The 23,895-nt window shown below is 40.0% G+C and overlaps 1 protein-coding gene across 16 annotated transcripts in view; it reads right to left on the minus strand.

Moving 5' to 3' along the window:
- Dock10 (dedicator of cytokinesis 10) overlaps positions 1-23,895 on the minus strand; it is a 249,100-nt gene that overhangs the window by 35,692 nt on the left and 189,513 nt on the right. For 14 of the 16 annotated variants that reach the window (XM_075952022.1, XM_075952019.1, XM_075952012.1 and 11 more), the window contains exons 25-39: positions 23,373-23,442; positions 20,052-20,165; positions 17,726-17,797; positions 12,878-13,024; positions 9,405-9,488; positions 8,164-8,260; positions 6,573-6,617; positions 4,708-4,883; positions 4,467-4,583; positions 2,780-2,891; positions 2,004-2,125; positions 1,793-1,907; positions 1,639-1,705; positions 1,370-1,417; positions 36-137 (exon numbers count right to left, since the gene is read on the minus strand). In XM_075952022.1, the coding sequence (XP_075808137.1) occupies positions 36-137; positions 1,370-1,417; positions 1,639-1,705; positions 1,793-1,907; positions 2,004-2,125; positions 2,780-2,891; positions 4,467-4,583; positions 4,708-4,883; positions 6,573-6,617; positions 8,164-8,260; positions 9,405-9,488; positions 12,878-13,024; positions 17,726-17,797; positions 20,052-20,165; positions 23,373-23,442 (1,488 nt within the window). The remainder of the gene's footprint in view (positions 1-35; positions 138-1,369; positions 1,418-1,638; positions 1,706-1,792; positions 1,908-2,003; positions 2,126-2,779; positions 2,892-4,466; positions 4,584-4,707; positions 4,884-6,572; positions 6,618-8,163; positions 8,261-9,404; positions 9,489-12,877; positions 13,025-17,725; positions 17,798-20,051; positions 20,166-23,372; positions 23,443-23,895) is intronic. The other 2 variants (XM_075952021.1, XM_075952010.1) reach the window with 1 other exon arrangement.

Raw genomic sequence — 23,895 nt, forward strand, 5'->3', positions numbered from 1 at the left:
ACGTGACTTTAAATACTAAGCAAAGGTGATATTACCACTGTGACAAGAGACCGGAGGTCTGGCAGGAAGGGTTGGACCCTTTCAGAGTTCCATTGTTCTGGGCAGACTGCACAAACTTAAATGCCGCAGCGATTTTTCTGCAAGGGACACACATTTCAATCACAGCTCAGTGTTTATAATTTATATATAAAAACAGAGTGACAAATGACTAGCAGTTGTTTAATAATAAGGTATTTCATATTCTGTGTATTAATGAAAAACCAAGGGGCCGAGAGATGGCTCAATTTGGCAAAGTGCTTGCTTGCTATGAAAGAAAGCATGGGGATCTGCTTTCTGAACCTCAGCACTTATGTAAATGCCCAGGAGGCATGGAAGGCCATCTGCAATCACAGTTTCAAGATGGAAAGACTGGGGATCCACAGGCAAGACGGCTAGCTAGCTATAACAATCATAGGGTGAACTCTGGTTTCAGTGAGGGGACCTTGACTCAGTACTTCTGGTGGACAGATATTGAGGAGGACATCTGATGTCAGCTTCTGATTGGATCCAAACACAAAGCCCAACACCACATGCATAATCAAGTTCTGGGACTAGGAAATCAGAGGGCTTTGAGTGTTCCTTGTGACAAATGATGCCAGTATGAAGTAATTCTAGACAAACTTTTGTTTTTAGCTTACTGGAGGCATGTTCTTAAATAGGTGTGTTTCACCCATATAAACTTATTTGTCTGTCTGTCTGTCTGTCTGTCTATATATCTATTATCTATCTATCTGTCTATCTATCTATCTATATCTATCTATCATCTATCTATCATCTATCTATCTATCTATCTATCTATCTATCTATCTATCTATCTATCTATCTATCTATCTATCTATTATCTATCATCTATCTATCTATCTATCTATCTATCTATCTATCTATCTATCTATCTATCATCTATCTATCTATCTATCATCATCTATCAATCTATATAATCTATGTATCTATCTATCATCTATCTATATCTATCAATCCATGTAATCTAGTAATGAAGCTCCTCCTCTCTCTGTGTTTGCATGCATGCACACACCTTCTGGAGGTCAGAGGACAACCTCAGTTGTCACCTTCTTTCTTGTTTCAGATAGAATTTCTTGTTTACCACTGTGCATGCTAGACTATCTGACCTGAGAGCGTCCTGCAGGAAGGGAATTCTCACAGGAGCACTGTGATTAGAGACCCATGCTGGTCTACGGCTTTCTGTGAGTTCTGGGGATCCAAATTCAGGTCTTCATTCTTGCACGGCAAGTACTTCACTCACTGAGACATATTCAAAGCTCCATGAATGTTTTAAAGTCTGTATTAATCTATTGGAATTTAAAACAATTACCTTATTATATTGCGTTTTCCCAGGTATCTAAAATTTTGAAGACAAACACTAGAAAAGGGAAAAAGTCACATTCTAATTATTCACATTCTTGGATTTATACATAGCAATTCTTCTAAATATATGGAAAGAAAACTAGTACATTTTCTTTACATATTCTATATACTATTGTTGATATTTATTTACCATAGGGCTTCTTTGAATGAAGAGTGGTATAGTGAGCTATTTTGTAAGTTCCAGAAAATAAGTTATTGGATCAACCGTAAACTTACTCCAAGATGCTGAAGAAGTCTGACACCTCTGGACTGGGAGCTCTCTGCCAGTAGGCAATCAGAGTCTCTAGAAAGAAACAACATGGTGTGAGGCTCTTAGAAACAGGTTTTTCTATTTTGCTCCTTTTGAATTGACTTGAAGTCATTCGCTTACCAACTGAAATTGTCTTCATAATATGAAGGAAACACATAAGAAGACTTCTGGTTTCTGCTTGATCTAATTTGTCAAATCGAAGAGTTGACCCAATCAAAGATAAGGGCCTTGGGATCTGGGAATCAAAAGACCGGTAGAGATGAGTAAGGCTGAGAGCATCCTGGCTTGTGATGAAGGCATCCGAGGGCTTGGTGGGGGCGGGGAGCGGCACCTTTTCGCAGTTGTCTGTCTTCTCGCTGCTCTTCTCGGTGGTGCTTGGGTTGGATTCGAGGCTCGCTAAGGATGCTCTGGAATCTGCATGGTTCACTGTAGAAATAGCTATTGATGAAAATGCTGTAAACACAAGCCACAGCACACGTATGGTGATGAGACACATGAGCACAAACAAGGACTACAATGATGGAGCAGAGTTGCTCGTTGTTGACGCAGAAACAGAGTTGCAAAATAGAATCTCGGGGCGACACGGAAGCCATACAACATTTAAAACATTACAACAGTGCCCATGATGGATCTAAAAAAAGTTTAAAGCATTTTAAGTGGGTATAAAGTTTGTTCTTTGGATCTCTTACAATGCTTTTAAAAACTAGATGAAGATAACTCTTACTTTAACAGAAGATGATTCAGGGGAAGGAGTGTTTAACTTGACAGTTAATGAGAAATAAGAATGACATTTCCAAAATAGTTCTTAATACAATCTTTGAAGCTGAAGAGCTATTATATTTTAAGAGGCTATGCATAACAAAAAGCTAAAGTCTGTTTGAAGAATGAAATAATTTGATAACATCTGAGCGGACAGCTCTTTAAGCCAAGTAGAAGTGGAAGTCACTGGATGATGTTCTAAGAAATATGTTAAAGACTCTAGTTATATAATGTGGTGTGCTTTGCTGGGTACATTATGCATATGAATTATGGACAGAAAGCACCATGATATACAATGTAGACATCGATGAGTGTTATACGCGAGTGTTCTCAGCAGGCCTTGAGTACCTGCTATGGAATTTAAAACGTCTTTGGAGAACGATGTATCCACAGAAGTTGCATGCTTCATGGACGTCTGGGTTTGGAATCCTCCGTTAGTGCTTAGATCATCTCTAGACCCCTGAGTTCCAAGTGGAGAAGAGGAGAATGAGAATTAGCGTGCTTTGGAACAGCAGGCCCACATGTCTTCTCCATCCCTCTCCATTAGACAGTCAGGATGACATTTTAGACTGGAGCAAAGGCGTTTCACTGAAGTTGGCAGTGAAAATGAATATTGCCAAAAGCATCGCCTTGCTCTCAATTTGCTTTCTTAAACAATGTCTTCAAGTTTTTATTCTTTTCCAACTAGGTCCTCGTCACACTTCTATGTCTTTTGTTTTGTTTTTGTGTCTGCTTTGTGATCCATGGGGTTTGGCAAGTTACTTGAATAGGCCCAGGCTAGCACTGGAGCATGAGTAACTCAACAGTGGCTTCATCACTGAAGACAGTCTGTCTTTCCAGCAGCCCTCCGCTGCCGTTAGCTCCCCAGGGTGGGTGAGGTTCATGATCCCCTCCCCATCTATGACTGGATATTTACTGGCACAGTCTTATGTTGGCTCTGTGTGGGAAATCACAGCTGTTGTGAGTTCCTGAGTTTAGAAACCATGTCATATGACAGCATTTCCCAGGCTCCCCCATTCTGGTCAATTTTAAAGTGAGGTGGCAAAGATAATTACTGAACAGCAATTGGAATAATTATTGAAGCAATTGCTGATATAGTGATGTATTAAATTACAGGTGTAATTATCATCATATAATGGATATTATTATGGCTAGGAACTAGATTTGAAGTCCCTATGTAAATGTTTTCTGTTACACAATTTGATGTTAAGGATCCTATTACACTAGGCCCTTTATCCCAGTTTTCATATTTGTTTCCCAGAGGCCTGGAGAGCTTGGATAACTTTCTGAAAGCTATAAACATGATACACGATGCTGATGAAATTTGATCAAGATTCCTCAAACAAAAACATTTCTAAGGGCGTGACCCTAACTTTCAGTAGGTCCCATCTTGGACTGTTACTTGCATATAACACCTCACTTTTGTGAGGCAAGGTCTCTCAATGAGTCTGGAGCATAAAAGTTTGCTAGAGTGCCCAGCCAATGAGCTCTAGGGAACTTCCTGTTACCTTCTCAGGCCTGAGATCATCAATCATGCCACAGCGTTCAGTCATTTATGGAGGTGTTGGGGATCAAAGTCAGTTCCTCATGCTTGCACTGTGTATGAACCCTTAAATAGTCTGCTATGCTATTTGCCATGGGGGCTGAGTGGAGAACACTCACAGCTGGCTATATTGGGGCTTGGACCATGTAAGACCCTTAGCAACTGTGGGAGAAAGATGATGGGAAGTAGTAGGTGAGTGATGTACATTGGATGTAAGGTCATGAAGACATCATAGAAGCTGCAAAAGCTGTGAAGACTTGGGTAGTGATGCAGAGAATAAAGGGAATAAAAATAGTCCTGAAGAGAGGCCTGGGCCAGATAGAAGCCTCAAGTAGCCATTAGGGACGAATGGTATTGATGTGAATTCTTGTCAAACGGTGTGGCTTAACCCTTAACTTGCTTATAGGCAGGAAGAAATGGTTTTCCAGGACATAAATACAAATAAGAGAAGTTCCTTTAAAGAAAGTAATTTGGAGAGATGTGCAAACATACCTGATTGGATGTATTCACAGTGAAAGGATACAGGTCCTTCAGGTAGATTCTTGGCATATTGTCCAGCAGCATGCCATACAGGGGCATGTAGAGACTCGCTATCTGTGCCTGCTTCCTCTAGGAGAGGGCAGACGAGAGAAATGATCCACATGAAAATCAATAGACTCAAGGGTTTTATATTCATTTAATGCAGTGAGCCATTAAATGGCGTTTGGGGGAGAGAGAAAGAAAGGCTACTTACAGGTTCTCTGTATCGATCATCGAAAGAATGCTTAGCCATTAGATTCTTTAGGACAGCTAAAGCTAAGTGCCTGATATCTTGGTCCTCCTGCAGGGCAAAGCCGACTTCCCTGAGCAGAATTCCGATTAAGAAGTGTTTGCGGCAAAATTCATTTGTGACCGAGTATTCAGGCATATCTTTGAGAGAAAAAAAATGATGTTATTGAAAACCAAATAACCACTTTACAATTACAAAAAGGCAAATTGGACCATTACTAAAAACCCTGCCCCCAAGCAAGAGGGATTCCACAACACAGTCTTGCCACAGAGATGTGGTCTGTTGTGGCCTTGGGAGTGTCTAGTCAGAAGGGAAAATGTTCGCTCACATAAACACAGGCTCAAACACTAACACACCGTGGCAATAGACACAGCCTATCAAATGTCCTGCTCACACCGCTGCAGGAGCTAAAATAAAAACATGCATTGTGTCTGTAGGAATTGAGAGAGGTCCTAGGGAAAGGATGGCTACACCGAGCTCGACCTTGGAGGTTGCTAAGGAAGGACCCTGGGAGAAGAGTAAGTAAATTTCAATGACTCACAGTTCTGAAATACAGACAGGTATGTGGGGACAGACATGTGTGGAGGGCTAGGAAATACAGTGTCTAATGAGGAGGCATGGGAATTGAGGTTTGAGACATTGGGTGTAGATGCTAGAGAAGCCCAAGGACAAATTCAGTATCCAGCACTTAGGTCTGCCTGTAACTCCAGTTCCAGGGGATCCAAAGCTCTCTTTTAGCCTCGGCAGACACCAGACACCCAGGTGGTGCACACATATATACATGCAGGCAGATGTTCTTAACACTTAAAATATCCATCTTAAAAATGACAAGACATAAATCATCTATACAAGTTAGTGGCAAAACAAACAAAACAACACCTCAAACCCAAATAATCATATTCAAAAAATGGTAAAGAACTCGAATAAGCAGTTTTATTAGGAGGACATCATGGTCCCAGTAAAAGGATGAAAAAAGTGTTTAATACCACTGATAGCCAGGAAGCACAAATAAGTCCTAATGAGCTACCTGCTCATTCCTGTAACGATGGCTGCTATCAGTCAAACAAATGATAATGACTGATAGGGACAGAGTGGAGAGCAGGAACCAGGTGCCTCCAAACTGTTTTCACGTATGTCGTTACCAACTTACATCCCCACCAAGAGCGTGCAAGGGTTCTCTTTTCTTTACACATCTTGTCAGCATCTGGCATTTTAGACTTTTTATATAAAACCAATATCTTAACTATCTGAAACCCCATATTTGCTGGAATTTTATATCAAAGATAGGAAATGGGGAGGGGGAATGCTGTGCTTTTTGCAAATAGTAGAAGAAACTGTGGGATGTGAAAACGAAAATGTTGATTCTTCAGGATCTCATCTGTGGATGTGAAAAAGTTGAGCTCTTGGAAGCATGCTGGAGAAGCAGATTTGAGGGACTGGGGAGAGGGCAGAAACTCTCAGTAACAGAATGAATACGTTATGAGAGCAAGTATGTAGCAGGGCAACTGTAGATAGTAATAATGCCTTGTCCAAGCCATAGAGGTCAAGTTGTAAGGAACAAATATGTACATCCAGGAACTTTATCCACTGTACATATGAGGACAATTTCAGATGACTTGGGAAATTCAAACTTTGCAACACTTGGAGGATAAAATATAAAAGAACTAAAGGAAAGGTATTAAATTCTATGTGACAAGAGGAAAGTTCAGATAGGTGTTTGGATTTGTTGGTTATATAGTTAACATATACGTGTTCAGAGAGTCTGTGCTCATTGACATGAAAATATGGCTCTGCTGTGTATGCAGGTAACATGAAATATGACTTTTTACCTGAGGCGTGTAACTCTTGAATTGATTCCGTAGGGGTCAGAGGATCTAGATTTGGAGTGAAGAGAGAATAATTTCAGACACACGCATACATCCATTAACTAGTTTAACTTACAGTAGAAATTTAAAACATATTTTAAATTATTTGCTATTATATCACCATTTTTCAAGAAAAGTTAGGTTGTATGTCTCACCCACCCCAAAAATAATCTCATGAACAAAATTGTTTTAATTCATAGCCTTATATTTGAGAGCCACTACAGAATATGTTCAGTATACTAGAAGAAGAATGGTATGATGTTTATAGATTATATTTGAAATGGGAATAGCCACGTATTCTAGGCCTGGTGCTGTGCTTTGCCTTCTGCCGTGTCAGTGAAAGTTGGCACAGGTCTGAGGAGGCCCTTTGCCTTCTTAATTGTTGGTTTCTTGACCATTGACACGGCAGTGTAAACAGGCTCACCGTCTAACTGAAGTGTACACAGTCTAACGGTCTAACTTCAAGTCCCTGACTCAATTTCAGTATTCTCTTTGCATTTTGATGCTCAGTTAGTCTTTGATGTTTATATTCTCTCATGGTTTTCACCACAGACACACACACACGTGCACATATAAAGGTTTTAAATGTGCATTTTATGTGCAGTATTTAAATGTAATAACGCATATCAAATTTAGTAAATGAACCGTGCTCCATTCTGACATTTTTACCCAATCTCTTTCTCTCTCTAGCCTAGGAGTGTCAAGAATTTATAATGCTCTTCCCTCCCTCCCTCCCTTCCTCCCTCCCTCCCTCCCTCCCTCCCTCCCTCCCTCCCTTCCTTCTTCCCTCCCTCCCTCCCTCCCTCCCTCCCTCCCTCCCTCCCTCCCTCCCTCCCTCCTTTCCTTCCTTCCTTTACACAACTCAGTTATAAGAAGTTCATTCTAATGTAATTATGTATGTTAATTAATAATCTCCATTGAAATTACACTCACAACCTTTTCCTCCCTGTCTTTAGATATCAAAATCAATGGAAATCTGCCTTTTGGAGCTAGTAGGATTCTAGGTTACTGCTGGACCCTAAATTAACCTATAAGCACCACCTGCCCAAAGACCAGATAAATTCTTGAATTCTGGGAGTTGTCCTTCTTATAAAATAACAACAAAACCTTATGGGAAAGTATGGTGGCCTATGAATTTTGTCCATATAAGCCCTGACAACCTGTGTCTCAGGGCACTCAGCTGGGAAGTCCCCATTTGTGGTCCTGACCAAGTCAGGTAGGCATATAATCTTTTAATTAAATAGCTTGCTTTAACTTGTCAAAATGGTAGAATTGGTTTTTCTCCAGTGAATCTCAGGATTAACAGCTACAATTCTTTGATTTATAGTAATAAGATTTAAAGTTCGGTTGCCTTTCTCTTTGATGAAAAGGGGAAGAGAAATACAGAGCTGTAGTCACCAACTATATGGGGCAACTTCTTCTGCATTTTTACAAGATTATTAGGTGTTCATACCCAAGTTACATCTTTAAACTGAATGGTTAAGGAAACTGGAGAACAGAGGCAGAACAAACCATCAGGCATGGGAGGACTTAGGAAGCCATTGGGACTTGTTACCTGGAATGTTCGCCGATCGTATGGGGAGGCACAGAGGAATGAAGTGCTCATGTTGACAAACTTCTTGAAGAAAATCAAACTTATACTGGCATAAAGTCTGAAACAGAGGCAAACAGAATGGCTATTGTTTGCATATCAGGAATGTTCATAAACATAAGCGGAAAGGTGTGCGCTTCAATTTGACCCCTACAAAGAAGAAATAGCTCATTTTCTATGACCACCAAGTAATTCTTTGGTGAAAAGGACGCTGCTTTCTCAGAAGTGCTTCTTGTAGCCACACTCCTGATCTTGGTACAGTGCTCAAGGCCACCTCAGGAAAGGAGACCAACAGTAACCCACATTCAGTTTCTATGAGAGAAAAACCCAACTCACGCATTTAGCTTATTTTGTTTTTTTGTTGTTGTTGTGAATGAAACTTTTATTTACATGCTGTATCTAGAAGCAGATACATACAGTTTTATACATTTGGTTTCCAAAAAATATGCAAGAAATTACTATAATTTGACTACAAACCAAAACACATACGAAATCAATAGACTTGGATAGTTCGTTCTGGGGTGTTCTCAGTACAGACGGTACACACCTGATTTGAAACGTAAAAAGTGTAAACTACAGCAATCTGGACTGCAGGCATTAATATTATAGCTCATCAACTATGAGACTTCTTTACCCAACGTGAATACATACTGTTAGGAAATTCTAAGACCTCCTCATTCTCTCCTGTTGGAGAATTTGGATCACTTTTCAAAAGGAGTACATGCACAGCACATACATACAAAGTACATGATGTACATACAAAGTACAATGAATGTAATATGTATGTACATGCAAAGTGCATACATACAAAGTACAATGAATGTAATATGTATGTACATGCAAAGTGCATACATACAAAGTACAAAAATGTCCTTTGAAATCCAGCACAATGAAATCCAGAAGATTGTAGGAAATTCTTTGAAAATATAACCCTGGGACATCTAAAATAAACATGTCATTAATAATACATTATCTAATAAGGTTAGATCAAGAGAATATTAACAACTTAAATATCTATAACAGTCAATGAGTCTAAAATAGTCCTAAGAAGCCTGTCAACAAAGCAAAGTCCCAAACCAGATAGTATAGAGCTTATTCGATGACTCGCTAGGTCAGTGTGTCAGCTAGATACACACAGAGACCCCTCAGTTAGTTATTGTGCTGGACTCGGCAAACCGTTCCTTCCGTCCCTGGTCAGGCCTTACCTTGAACTCCCCAGAGGAGAACATGCTGATGTAACTGTTCACCATCTTAAACACAAATCCCCGGTCCATAAACGTAAAGCAGCGCTGAGAAGACAAAATTCCAAAGTCAAATCTTTTTGCTTGAGAGATCTTAGAAAAGATGATTATATATTGAAGCAGAGTAATATTTAATTAAGTGTGCCATTTGTCTTTTAAAAAAATCTATAAAGGACATCAGGACACCCATCTGCATTTAACTACTAATTAAACTTCCACAGATAGTATAAACACCTGAAATTCTAAATGCACACCTACCGGCTGTTGAAAATATTGCTTGGAATTTTGCAGAGAGATCTTTTAGACTTTCTCTTTCATATAGAAAGTTGTCACTTTGTAATTGTTTGATTACATTTTATTATGGTTTTTAGTACATTGATCCTGGAGTTGTTTGGGTGGAGACCATCTGCTGCACACCCTGGGCGGGATGGAAAGTGATGAAGGGACTAGCAGTCTTCATTCTTGTTCCTTCAACAGGAACTGTTCTCTATTTCATCCAGGGAAGCACACATTTGAAGAAAAGAGAAGATCCTGCCATTTCAATCAAGGAACTGTTTGTATCTTGCTTAGTCTGCTGTCAGATTTTCCCAGTCTAGCCAGGAAGATCTTAGGTCAAATTTATAATAGGCACATTGATGATTATGGAATATTGCCTTCATTCAGCATTTGGCAAAGCAGCTGTTTTTGCCAGTTCCCTTTTCACTCTGGACTGCGATCCTTCAGCTTGGTGTTAGGAACTGGCTTAAGGTGAGCAGTAAAAAGACTGTGTGGGAACATTCGTTTATTCCCCAAGTACAGGTGATCTAGCCAAACAGATTAGATAGGAAGACATTCCCTTGTAGAAATGGGCTTAGCTACCCCCCTTTTTTTGTTTAGAATATTTTAAAACACATTTATTAAGATCTCAGTCCACTTCCTCATATATCAAACATGTTCAAATGGATTTCAAAAGCTAGTTGAAATAAAACAAGGGTCAGTCAGACGAAGAGGCAGGACATGGACATTGAAGAGGAAAAACAACTCTTGCCTTGACACTATGAGAACATAGTGTCAAGGAGCACTTGACCAGGGGTGTGCCAGAAAGAGTTGAGACCAATTTTGTTAGAAAAAGCAAAAGAATAAAGAGAAAAAGAGAAAGCAGAAGAGCTGTACAGGTTCCTGTGATGTGGATCCATGTGAGATTCATCTGCTTTAAGGAGAGAACAATAAACACACACCAGATTTTGGCACAACATTGTAAAAATAGTGCTGTGTCATGACGGAGGTTGAGGGAGGATACCTGGAAACACAGAGCATGTTTATACCCTTGTGGTGCTTCCAGAGAATCTGTTCTCTTTCTGATTGGAAAAGAAGTAGTAAAATTACGGCATTATAAACTTCCCATCATTAGATTCCAATGACTCATAGTATTTATGGCGTAGATCAGGAATGCCGCACCCCACCCCAAGCTCAGGTTCTGAGCACTCAGTCCCCAGGATGTGTTGTTATTTTGAAGGCTGCGGACCTGAGGTTTGGCTAGTGGGAGCTGCTAGGGGTGGAACTCTGAAAATTCTACCCCCACCTTCCTTCTGTTTCCTTGTGTCATGTGAACGAGCTGTCACCCACTCCTGACACCAGAGCACAGTAACTCTACTTTGTCTTCCCTAGGAAGACGGACTGTGACTCTCTGAACCCAGGAGTCAACAAATCGCTCCTTAAATTGCTTCTGTTAAGTATTTTATGACAGCTAGGAGCTATTGACCACTGATGAGGACTTATACAACCAAAGGTGGGAAACATGGCTGTTATTAACAGATTGCAGGCAGGAGTACAGAGATTTATAATGCAACGCCAAGAGGGCAGTGCTGGGTGAGAGAGCTCAGGGCTCCTCAGTTCCTGGAACTGGACCAAATCAAGACTTTCAATTTTACATTTTCCAAATCTGGTTTTATTTCCTTTTCTTTGTCTCTGCTACTTCCACTTATCATCCCAAAAGAATATCTTCTTTTCTGTGTCAATAAATGCCATTAAGTTAGAAGTATGCACATTATGGACATTTGTGATACAAAACAATGTTTCCATTCACAAACTTTGTGTGTGTGTGTGTGTGTGAAGATCATCCTGGATTTATTGTTGCTGCTATTATATGTGCGTATTGTCAAAATATGCTTTCTCACCATTACCATTTGCTTTTTCATCTTGGACATTTTCCATTGCCTCCACATGAGGTTATTCATAGACAGCAATAGCCTTTGTAGAAACACACTACAAATGAATAGCTGTCTTTCTCAACAAGCACCAAGCACCTAAGCCAAGAGGAGTATATATGGAGTCTTCTACCTCTCTTAGAAAATTGCTTAGTCATCTTTTTTCTTTTGGTTTAGGGAAGAATATTACAAATGTTTCCTTAAATGTATTTTGCGTTCAAGTTGGACTGTATATAAATTTGTTCATCAAATTTTCTGTTCTGTCTAGGGTTTCCAGTATGCTACCAGCGTAGTGGTAGTGGAACATTTTATTCTCATGGGCCTTAAAGTGTAGTAGAAAATGAAGTCCCTTTTAATGCAGACCATCCTTTTCTTCTCCTTGAAAGGAAAAATTTTAAGGGAGAGAAGTAGTTGAGTATAGGTGCAGTGAAAGTAGAGATGGGGAACTGGGGGCAGAAGGATGTAAGGAGATAGCAGTTTGATGGGACTGGGGAGATCAGAGGCCAGGAGAAAGTTTAACCAGAATGAAGTGTGCATGAAGAAGCTTTCTTGGAAACCAGTAATTTTGTAACCCAAGTAAAAACTATAAGAGGAGGTAAGAGAGCACATGTGATATGAAAGATGGAGGGAGGAATTCTGGGAGCTAAAGGTTTAGTGAGGATGGGGGCAGTGGGGTGAAGGGAAAGAGGGTTGTGGGTGGGTTGATTGAAGATAAGGGGGTCTGAAAAAGCCTTATGAATTACTACTCGTTTGTGAACTAATTAGATTATAATTATAATCAGAAATAATTAAAAACAGCTTCATACTCAAATCGATCATTTTTCTATGAATAACTCAACATTTTCAACAGGCTAAAGAAAGCCACATAAGAAGAGTGCCATGTTCTTGAAGTGACTCTGTGGTGTTGTTATCTCATCAGTGACTGATCTAAAATGTCACGTCACAGACAGAAATTCTCAAGAGATGACATCTCTACTCCTTTCCACATCTCCTCTTGCTGTTTAAAATCATTTAGGAGCACCATGACCCGACAACATTTGCACATTTTAATCTAACCTTTATTTTTCTTTAACGACCTCTGAGTCGGGATGAAAATGAAAACAGATGTCAAGAGGCAAAATGCGGAAGTGGAAGTGTTCACCTAGCTGTGCGAGACTTCATCATAAACAGAGATAAGCTAATGGCGTCCAGCATGCCTTGCAGCCACAGTCAAGGGGACCTGGACAGAGCTGGGGTCTCACAGAACTGTACCTTAAGGAATCTGGCGACGCTATGGTTAGCCCGTTTTGTTTCCTCAGGGGCTTCCTTGTATTTCCAAATCACGTGGTCACACAGGCCCATCACCAGATTGTCTAGTTCAGTTTGGTAAGGCTCCGGGAATCTTTGAGCTCTGGGAAGCTAAGGAAAGAATGTCACATTCATCATGGGTTTTGTGACTTACCAAGCCGGGACAAGCAAACTCAAAGACTTACCTTATTTTATAGAAAAGCGAATCAAAGCAGCTCTTGGACAACTTGAAAGCAGTAATAAAACTTAAAAGTCTTTTAAGTTTCAAGGTCATAATTCTACTGTTTTTATTAAATGTTCCCTTCAAGCTTGACTGGTAAATTTATACTTTTTCCTTAAAAACTATTAATCTCAAATACTCACGCAACATGTGCAAGGCAAAATGTGAATAATTTTATACATTCATATATTCATTCCCTTCTCTTGCCTCCAAAGAAATTGCTATTAAACTTTAAATAAAACATATTAATTTTAAAGTGAGTATTATTTCAAAATAATTTTTAGTCAGATAACTCCATTTATCTCAATTTAGAATAATTAAAAAAATACAGGAATCTTCCCAACAAAAAATTATGAGTACTCAGCCTTAAAAGAGACATCTATAGCAAGGCTCTCTCCCCATCCAAGCTAACATCACAAAAGAGAGGGTGGAAAGAATTTAAACCATGGAAGATTGGGAAAGGTGTTGTGAAATATTGTCTTAAAATATGACATTTCTACGGCTACTGCGGTCACACAATGGGCATAGAAACCTGTACAAGATTGGACCCTTCAGATTTCAGTCATGGAGAGAGGAAGTGCCCACAAGACCCTACTTAATGCCCTAAGGAGAGAATGACTGTTAGTGGATGCTATAGAAGGGATGTAACTTTGATATTGTAGCCTATGAAAGACTAGATGAGAAGAAAAAGGGGAAAGTAAGGGAAATAAGAGAGGGTAATGGGAATGGTGAATATCATCACAATATATCATATATATGTATGGAGTTGTCAAAATGTAAAGAAATATGATGCTAATGAATATCCAGGGGATGTCTCAGTTGGTAAATTGCCTGCTTTGGAAGTGGGAGGAACTGTAAAGGCTGGGCATGGTGGCTTGCTTTTTCAACCCTATCACAAGGGGTTCTTGGAGCTCACTGACCAGAAGGTGTAGCCAAACACCGAGCTCCAGCTCTAGAGAGAAACCATCTCAAGAAAATACGTTGAAGACTGATTGATGTCAAGCTCTGGCCTCCACATGAACGCACACACATGTATTCCTGCACACACACACACACACACACACACACACACACACACACACACGCACTCACACACTACTACATGTACATTGTATACATACAAAAACAAAAATGTAAAAACATGATAAACAAGAAAATAACTGGGTGGGAATAGTTACTGGTCTGTAACAGTTTCTGACATGGATTTTAGTGAGGCCTAATTCTATGGCTCCAGAATTACCACAGATAAGAAATATCAAAAGCTAAATAAATGAAAAAAATTAAAAAAAATCCGGGTCCTTCTGACACTAAACAGAAGAGTTTGGGTGTAAAATTATATACTATTTAATACAATTTTATATCATGTTAGGATGCCAGAACAAAAGGGGAGAGTTTGAGGTAGCTGGGCTGTCTTTTGGGGTTTATATAGGACTTTCCTATATGGTCGTTAGACTCACTCATCTCTATTAGTTGGCTTTACCAATTAATGCCACTGCATTTGGAGTTAGAGCGAATTATGTAATTTTCAGCTGCAAGCACCCAGCCTTCCATGCTGTAAGAATACAAAACATGAGAGTTGTTATTACAGGGGTTGTTTTAAATGGAGACATTTCTTTCTGTAATGCCACTTGTATTTTGGGAGCCTCATCATTATTCTTTGTATGCATTTAAAATTTATTGTGGAAGTCATACAAATTGATGAAAGACACCCAACGTAATAAATCACATTTATCACTTTCATTCTTCTTCATATATCTTGGGCAATAAGGATAAATAATTTACCATTGCAAAAGCAGCAATCATTTATTTATTTATTGCGTTTGTGTCTGCGCGGAGTTTTGTGTGTAGACAGGTATATTAATCTCAGGTGTCTTCTGGGGCCAACCTCCTCGTTTTGTGGAACACTATCTCTCATTAGGGCCTGATGCTTGCTATTTACTATGCTTATTGGCCAATGAGCTCCTGGGAATCTCTGCCTCCACTTTCCAACACTAGAATTACAAATATATGCCACCACACCTGGCCTTATATATGGGTGCTAGGACTCAAACCTGTGCCCTTGAGTTTTTGCAGAAAGCACTTTGCTGACCGGGCTATCCCCTGGCTCAACAAACAATTGTTAAATAGTGAAACACATTTGTAGGTTCCTCTTTGGGTGTTCTTAATTTCTAAGACTCATGCCATATACCAGAGCTTATATTTTCTCTGTGGAGACATGTACAAATGCCGTAGATTTTGGTCTTCTCCTTCTTCCTCCCTCTGTAAGGCTTCTGTTAAAATTCTACTTGGGTTCTGCTCCTACTCTTAACCCAAAGGCATGCGGTATGGTAAATACACAAGGAACGTTTTCAACCATTCCCTGGATGAATATCAGGACAGCTTGAGGTGAGGGGTAACAGAGAAAGGGAGTGGAGCTCCGAGGCTCAGAGAGAGAGAGATAGAGAGAGAGAGAGAGAGAGAGAGAGAGAGAGAGAGAGAGAGAGAGAGAGAGAGAGAGGGAGAGAGAGAGAGAGAGACCCAGAATCTCAGAATCAATCTGTGCCTGAGAGCTGTCTCTTCGCTTCTTATGTTCCTCTCCAGGGCTGTAATTAAAGGCTTGCACTACTACGAACTTACTACGAACTGGTTTCTATGGTAAACTAGTGTGGTTACTGGGATCAAAGGTGTGTGTCACCACTGCCTGGTCTGTAAGGCTGACCAGTGGGGCTGTTTTACTCTCTGATCTTCAGGCAAGTTTTTTTTTTTATTAAAATACAAAGAAGTTAGGACCAGAGAACTTCAAGATGGGGATGTTTGTATCTTTAAGTAGACACAATCCTGTCTCTGACCAGAGTTAACTTCTACATACAATACATATGAATTAAGAGGAAGCTAAATTAGAGGAAAGCTTCCAAAAACTCTACTGAGTAACTTATATGCAGTAGTGATTCTATCTATTTTTTTCTCCCAAAGGTCTTATGGACATTTACCAAGGCTATGGATGCTGGAAAGAGGGGACATTCACACACTTGAAGCACTACTGGACACAGGATCTACATGATATTCCTATCGATCCAAATCACTCTCATGTCTACTATGCTAAGAGTACAGGCTTGTAGGGACTGAAGAGGGAATCTTGACCAAAGCTCTGATAGCATTTAGATGGGGTGGTGGGTGTCAAGGAACCACTCCAAAGTCATTTACCTGGTCCCAAATGTGGCGTTCATGTAGAAGGAACTGACATTTGGTTAACACTGAACATGGAGCTCTTTCTTTAGAGCTGTCCTTGTGAGGATGCCAGAGGGAGCTCTGACACTGCCTATTTCCCACCAGGAAGGCAAGTCAGGACAATGTCCTTGATTTGCTATGCGCACACATGCAATACTGTTCAGATGCTACTCCTGGTAGTAGTGGTGGCGGTGGTAGGTGGCGGTAGACGCTAGAGCTCCTCTCTTGGCTCTATCCAATCGGGGGCTGACAGCGGTGTGTGAGAACTCAAGGCATTCCCTTGTGTGCTCACAGGTGGGTCCTCATTCCCTGACTGTGATTGTGATCACAGATCACACGGAGTGTGACCTTGACAGTGACTTTGGCTGCTGAAAAGTGAGGTTGACAGATATTCAAACCTCCACTGTGGAAGGAGGGCCAGGGTCAAACTCTCTGGTGGGTCAACAAGACCTTCCCAGCTATTAGTTAAGGTGAGAGGACTTGGAATGGGTTGTAGAGGGAGTTTAACTAGGCTTCTGAGGAGACTAGTCACTGTGATGGGACCTGAAGCTAATTCCACCAACCCCTCCTCTTCTAAGAGAGGCCCACGAGGGCGGTGGAGCAGCAGATTCATGAGTATGTGCAATGTGTCATGATAACTGTGGACCGCAGAAGTCCGGATATTTCTTTAATGGAAACCATGTAAAAAGCTGCCATATCATGTTATGGGAACTCTTTCAGCTAATTGCCTTCAACATACTGGCCCACTTTGGGCATGGTCTCATGTACTATTTATGCAAACAAAAAGCATGTACAAGTCTCTTGGCTGCTGGATTCAGTTCCAGTTCCCAATGTATGCAGATCGCTACCCTTTCTGTGAGTTTATTCCCAAACAGGTAAACCTTTGTTATACTCCATTCCGGGCTAGTATAGAAATTTTTCATACTGCAACAATATTGCAACCCCAAGCAATCACTCATGGCTTCTTCCATTCAATGATGGAGCTGGCCGAGGCTTGCCAGCAGGACCTGTGCAGTGCCCAATTCCCTCAGCGAGCATCCTCTGCTTCCAGATGATGCACTGGCCAGGGCGAACGCTTCATCAGTGCCAGGCTCATTTTAACCAACCCCTTACTTGTCCATTTTCTCTCATTGGTGCCAGAGCTGCCTACCTCTTTTTCCATTGGTTCTTTAGAATTACTTCTCCCCAATAGACCCTTGCAGTTGTAATTTTGTCTTGGCGTCTGTTTCCGAATGGGCCTTTATTAACATGTGTTAATACTTAAAAAGCAATTAACCTAAATTGCTAAGGTTTTACATAGCCAATAAAATGTGGAACTAATGGGAGCGTGTTCATTAGTGTAATTGTTGCATGATATTATATTGCTATATAACTTATGCTCTTACCTGAATTTTATTTGTATCAGTCAAGTGCTGTGCCATTGATTTTAGAATAATTGCAAAGAAGAACCAAGAATGCTATAAGAGAAAAAGACAATAAAAGATTTATTAATCTATGTAAAAATAATGGTAATTATGACCTTTACAATACAATATTCCTACTTTTTTTTTTACCTTAAAGTAAATGAGTAAGTTAAATGGACCAGGGCTGTAACACATTCTCTGTACCCTTAGGATGACTTTTGTCAAAGTTACAATTGTCATAGCTCACATCATATATTTCAAATGTATCATATATATATATACATATATATATAAATATATATGATATATTTAATAATATCAAAAATTGAAGCTAAAAGATGGACAGTTCACTTGAGATGACTTTCTGTGCATTTGTTCATGAAAGATTTCTTCATGAGATATTATGTTTGCTTCACTTAGGTTAACAAAACTAAAATAAAGCTCTTGTGGTAGGCTCACCATCAGGCTCTCAATTTTGTGCTAATCTTCTATGTGTTAACCATTTTCCCACTGATACTTACACACTGAAGGTGTATTTCCTTTATTCTACCACTGAACTTCCCGTAAAATTTGCTGTTTCCTACCTATTTCCCTGAGACTGCCTTTTTAAATTAACAAAGGTTGCTTAGCGCCTCATGAGGGAGAGTCATTAGCATGGGGTCGGATCAGATCACTACATCTCATATTCAGCCATCGTGAACCTCGTTGCTGTACTGTCAGAGGGCATTTGGATCACATCCAATTTTTGGCTGGTTCAGTGCTGGGGTAATTAGCACTTTGTCGATCATCACCTTAAGCCCAAGGGACTGGCTTAGGTGAAAGGTAGGAGGGCTGATGTCCATTCTAAAGAAGCAGATATGGCTTAATGAAGGGATCACTTCACCGAAGAAATCAAAGTGTCTGCTTGACAGTGAAGGCGAAAGCCACACTATTAGGAATGTTTAAGGACTCCAAGGCATGCTGCAACCACCTCCATCTCTAATCCTGTCCCAAATGCACTTTTAGTCATTATACCAAATGCTCTGTCATTTGCTTCCATTTTCAGCAGACTCTCCACACCCATGTGTTCCATAGGCATGGCAGAGTGTTCACAGCTTCCGTAACTTCAGTTAACCCCTCCCATCCTTGTCCACAGTGGTGCTCTAGGACTCAGAACCGTGTTGCAGCCTTACCGAACAGGTAAGGCCTTTCCTGGCCTGCAATGCTCTACTCTAAAATCCCCATGGCCCTTCTCAAGTGTCTCCTCTCTCAGGTCACTTGCCTACCCTAGTAGAGGTGAACGTCTCCCTTTTTGTCCTCTGCGTGATCATTCCTTTTAACTGTTCCATGCTTTCTTTTCCCATTCGACTTGCCAGAAACATCTAATTATGTTTAAATCATATCAACAGCTCATTTCCCCCCAATAAGCTTCCAAAGGCATGGAATTTAGCCATTGCTCTAATGCATCCCAAGAGCCTAGGAGTCTGACTGCTTCGGGGTAGGCACCTGAAAGATACCAACTGAATAAATATAATAAATTTACTCATAAGGCTGCTTAAAAAACTACTTGGCTTGTCAGAATTAGATTTTTGTGAACTTATGTAGATGGTGTATGATGTCTTTCTAGATATTTGCAAACAGTTGAATCCAATCACATGAATATGTTAAGTCACAATAGACAAAAAAAATGCATCTAAATTCAGGGTTCCAAAGTTGAATTATAGGTTTTTCATGGTGTCTTCTTTGTGTACCCACAACGTTTCAACTTGAGACCAAAAACTGGCTGTCACTCACCCTCTATTGTCCATATGCCATTACAATCCCTTCTGAAGTAGTTTTTCCTACTGCAAAGCCGTCCAAACTTTGTGCTACACTTACTGTTTGTGAATATTTCAGACAGTTCTTAACAGTAATTTATTCTGTCTTTACATCAAAGCACTAAACTCAGGTGCAACCTGCTCCTCTCTGTTTCTTGATATAGAAGACCCCTCTTTTACTAGATAATTTATTATAATTCAGTTTTGATATGAAATGTATGTTAGAAATTAGAAGGAAAATGACTTGTGGAAATCAGTGGGTCTTGTCACCTTCTAGTCATAGAGTTTTGTATCTGCTAGCAACTTATGTACTATTATGAAGTACTATATATTACTCATGTACTATTATGAAGTACTATATACTACTCATGTACTATTATGAAGTACTATATAATACTTCTGTACTATTATGAAGTAATATATAATACATACTATTATGAAGTACTATATAATACTTATGTACTATTATGAAGTAATATATAATATCTATGTACTATTATGAAGAATATTACCTTTAGGACATGCTTGACTATTGTCGAATCATTTGACTTCAAAAGATCACTCAAATTTTTCACCAGTTCCTCATGTATCGTTCTCTCTTTGTAGGATCTGGTCTTGAATACAAACTGAAGAAGACCCAGACAAATGAACAAAGTTAGTTACTCTTAAAAGGCTTTGAAGATTATCCTACACAAATCACTCATCTCTCATATTCAACTGCTTGTGTCATCTTTAGTCATGGAGTCGGTGGAGGCCTGATGATAAGAGTAAGGGCCACTGGCTTCTATTTGGGGGTCTTTGCAGAAGTAGGGCCTTGCTCACCTAAGCTCCCCTTGGCACTCTTTCTGTAGAAATCAAGAGAAAGGGCCAGAGAGCCATTGAGCAGGGTCAAGGAATCATGGAGGGCTTGAACCCACCTACTTAGGACACACTCCCCTTCTTCCTTCCACTGGCAACGGGTGGCATGGTAGCAATTCTTCATCCTGAAAGGGTAGAGCACCCACTCAAATAGCCAAGTGGGGAAGCGGGTGCCTTCCAGAAGTGAGGAGGTGAATCCCCACAAGCCCAGGTTTTTATCATCCTATGCTACACATAACTGTCAAGAGGTTGGTAAACATCAGCCATCAGTAAGAACACTTATGATGCTTACTTTCCTTTCTTCCAAGGACTTTCTTGGTGATAATTTTTTTTTATTTCTTCATATATTTTAAGAACATCAACACACACATATGAATACACATATTTCAAAAACACTAAATGTTTCTTAGTGAACTATAGTAGCTTATTTATGAGTCAGGTTTGCCTCAAGAAAGGGTATCGCTTTCATGATATTCACAATTTAGAAGAGACTACGACATAGAGGGAAGGCAGGCAAGAGAACAGTACATTTCCTTTTGGATCTCTAACGCTTTCCTTGGATGTTGAAGCCCATCAGAACCATGGTAGGCCCTGAGGTTTGAAGCACATCTCAAAGGTGAGACAAAAATCTGATGGACTCATAAGACCAGCTACAGCTCAGGGTAATTAGTTTCCCCTAGGCACTGAGCTTCCTATGAAGACAAACTCACCACCAACTGTTGAATCCTATGCAGTTATTTAGCGTGAAGGGTATTTCATTTTCACTAGCCCTGGACTATTCTAACATTGCAAACCTGATTCTTAGAACTGTCAGGGTTCTGAGCCCCTGTGAAGCATAGCATTGAATTAGATTGGCTTAGACACACATCTTTGAAAAGATATGGTGGATGTGTGCAGTTTTGATACCATAGATGGAGTGAGTAAGCAGCACTTGGTACCACTGAACTTGAAATGGTGTTTTGTTTACTTGTGGTTAAATATAAATTACAATGATTATAATATCACCCAAGGATATACAAGCATGTCTTGGAATCAGCTCATCTTTTTTTTTTTTTTTACAATGCTCTTAGGTATGGGGCTTAATATATATCTATTTGTTAAATGTTTCCCTTCTGTCTATATACATCAGCAGAAGTCTGATCACAGAGCTGGATCCTCATCTGGCCTGTTTCCTCTTTGCATCAGAGGAGACAGCTGAGGTTTGCGGGGGCTCACTTCTCAGGGCACTCCACTGTCTAGACTCTAGGTTCTCCCTTCTCAGTTTAGGGAATTTAGTTTAATGACCCACAGGTTAGTTGTACTTATTAGGAAGGATTTATTTCAAAATAAATTCTAAAATATATATAGGAGTTGTCCATCTGAAATTTCATGTAAGTATATCTCTGGATTTGAGCTACTTTAGAACAAAGGAGATAAACCATCCCTTTTTTGGTTTGTAGATTGTGACACTCTTGTCAAGATATTTCATGATTCCTGGGTGAGAATGAAGCCTGGTCCAAGGTGTACTTCCAAGGGCACCACAGAGTTGGCATCCGAGCCTTTAGGTTCTCACAGGAGCTGGCTGTGGTGATGACAGAAACCGCCACAACAGTTGAAGTTCTTAGTATATATTTAAACAACTCCATTGAATGAGGAAACGGATGCTACAGTTGAAATGAAGTTGTCTGAATGAAGTGTATGATGATTCAAGGAACTGTTTTATTCTATTTGTTCTCTTTGTAGATTGAAATAGAAAGTGAGGGCTATGTATTGAGAAGATGAACTCCCTCCAGATAATTACATCAGCAAGTACGCCCATCAGTCTACTAGCGAAGTAAGTCATGCCCTTCTATGAGGCAGAGTAAACTATAAGGTATTTGTAGCTGTAATTAGCTGTTGGTAATTAAAGTCAGGGTCCTAGCAGGCAAAATTCCATCCTAAGGAAATAGCTGTAAAATGGCTCTTTCTAGCATACAGGCTACTATAAGATGAGCCATACATTCACGCTTTGGTATTTGGGGATAACATCCAACATTTCTGGCAGAAAATTCATAGATAGGAATCCTTGCAGGTGGAATCCCAGAGTGGTTCCTTCCAGAATGAGAATTTTTAAAACAATTTCCTTTTGTAGCAACGTTTCTATGACACCAATCATTGTTTAAAAAAGAAGTTTCTGCAACAAAAGCCCCGATTTTTCTCCAGGCTCGTTTCTAAACATCTAGAATGTACATGTTTGTCTCTGTAGATGACTTGAATGTATTTTCTTTTAAAAAATAACATCTCAAGATATCCAGCCTGTGTATGCAAAATGGGAACGTATGTGTTATGAAGTAATTTAGGATGCTTGTATTTGCTTTCGATGAAAGGATATTTGGAGCAGAGCTTTGGGAATGCAAACATGACCACAAGTTCATTGGTATCAATTCACAGTCAATTGAAAATGAGACTAGAACATCTCCAAGGGGACACTTGACAAGGGACACTGAGGAAGCAGTGCACACCGATGAGATGGGCAAATGGTTCATGCCAGAAGATAAAGGACTTAACATACCAGAAGCAGGTACAAATACACAGTAACTGGGAAAATGAAATAATGCCTGAGAAAACAATAAAAAGAGCTAAGAAAACATTCCAGGAGAAACACAGAGCATTCAATAAACCCTCCGATGTCTTCCTTGATTAGCATCGAAGTTTCATATATTTCTAATGTCAACTTCAAAGCAGCAACAATTTTAGCTTTCTCTTCTGTCTTTTTCCACCATTCTGACATCAATATTCATTTCCACACGCACATAGCGTTTTTTTACGTTTAAACAGTACAGTTATCCCATTAATGCAAAGACATGGAATTCTGCTAAGGTAGATGCGTGTTCTGAACATGGTGGGCACCATCCAACGTCAGGGTGAGAACCCCCCTCTTAGTGCAGACAGTGCAGGAACGAGACAAGCCACACAGCGGAGGGCGGATGATCAGTGCCCTAGTGGCAACTCCCTACCTTAATGTATGACTGGACGGAATGGTCTAGCTGCTCCTCATGACACTTGGCCACAATGTCAGCCAGAACCCTGGAAAAGCAAAGATGTTCAGTGGCCTGGCTGAAGGTATAAAGATGCTATTTTATTAGAATACTTGGAAAATGGGGTATTTCATGAATGAGTGAATGCATGAATGAATGAACCAACCAGTTCACACTCTTCTTTGGCCTTCCTCAGTCCCCAGCGGAGGGCACTTCATATATCTTTAACACCTGGGAGCCAACTTCCAGCACCATTTCCAAACAGAAGTATTCCAAGAATTGACTAAGCTATAAGGAAGGTCTTAGGGTGTAATATTGCGCTGGAGACGTTTTCTCTGAGCTGAATGCACTACTTGTGGTCTCTGCACTTGCTGACCTTGTCTTCCTGGAAAAGGGATCATTGTAAGTACCTAATTAGACTCTGATTAATGACCATGTTCCATTATAAAGGGCTCACTTTCCAACCTGCGAGCAGAAGACCTATTTTTGGAAAAAGAGATTA

Source organism: Microtus pennsylvanicus, chromosome 17 (genome assembly GCF_037038515.1).
Source record: "Microtus pennsylvanicus isolate mMicPen1 chromosome 17, mMicPen1.hap1, whole genome shotgun sequence".
NCBI classification, from domain to species: Eukaryota; Metazoa; Chordata; class Mammalia; order Rodentia; family Cricetidae; genus Microtus; species Microtus pennsylvanicus.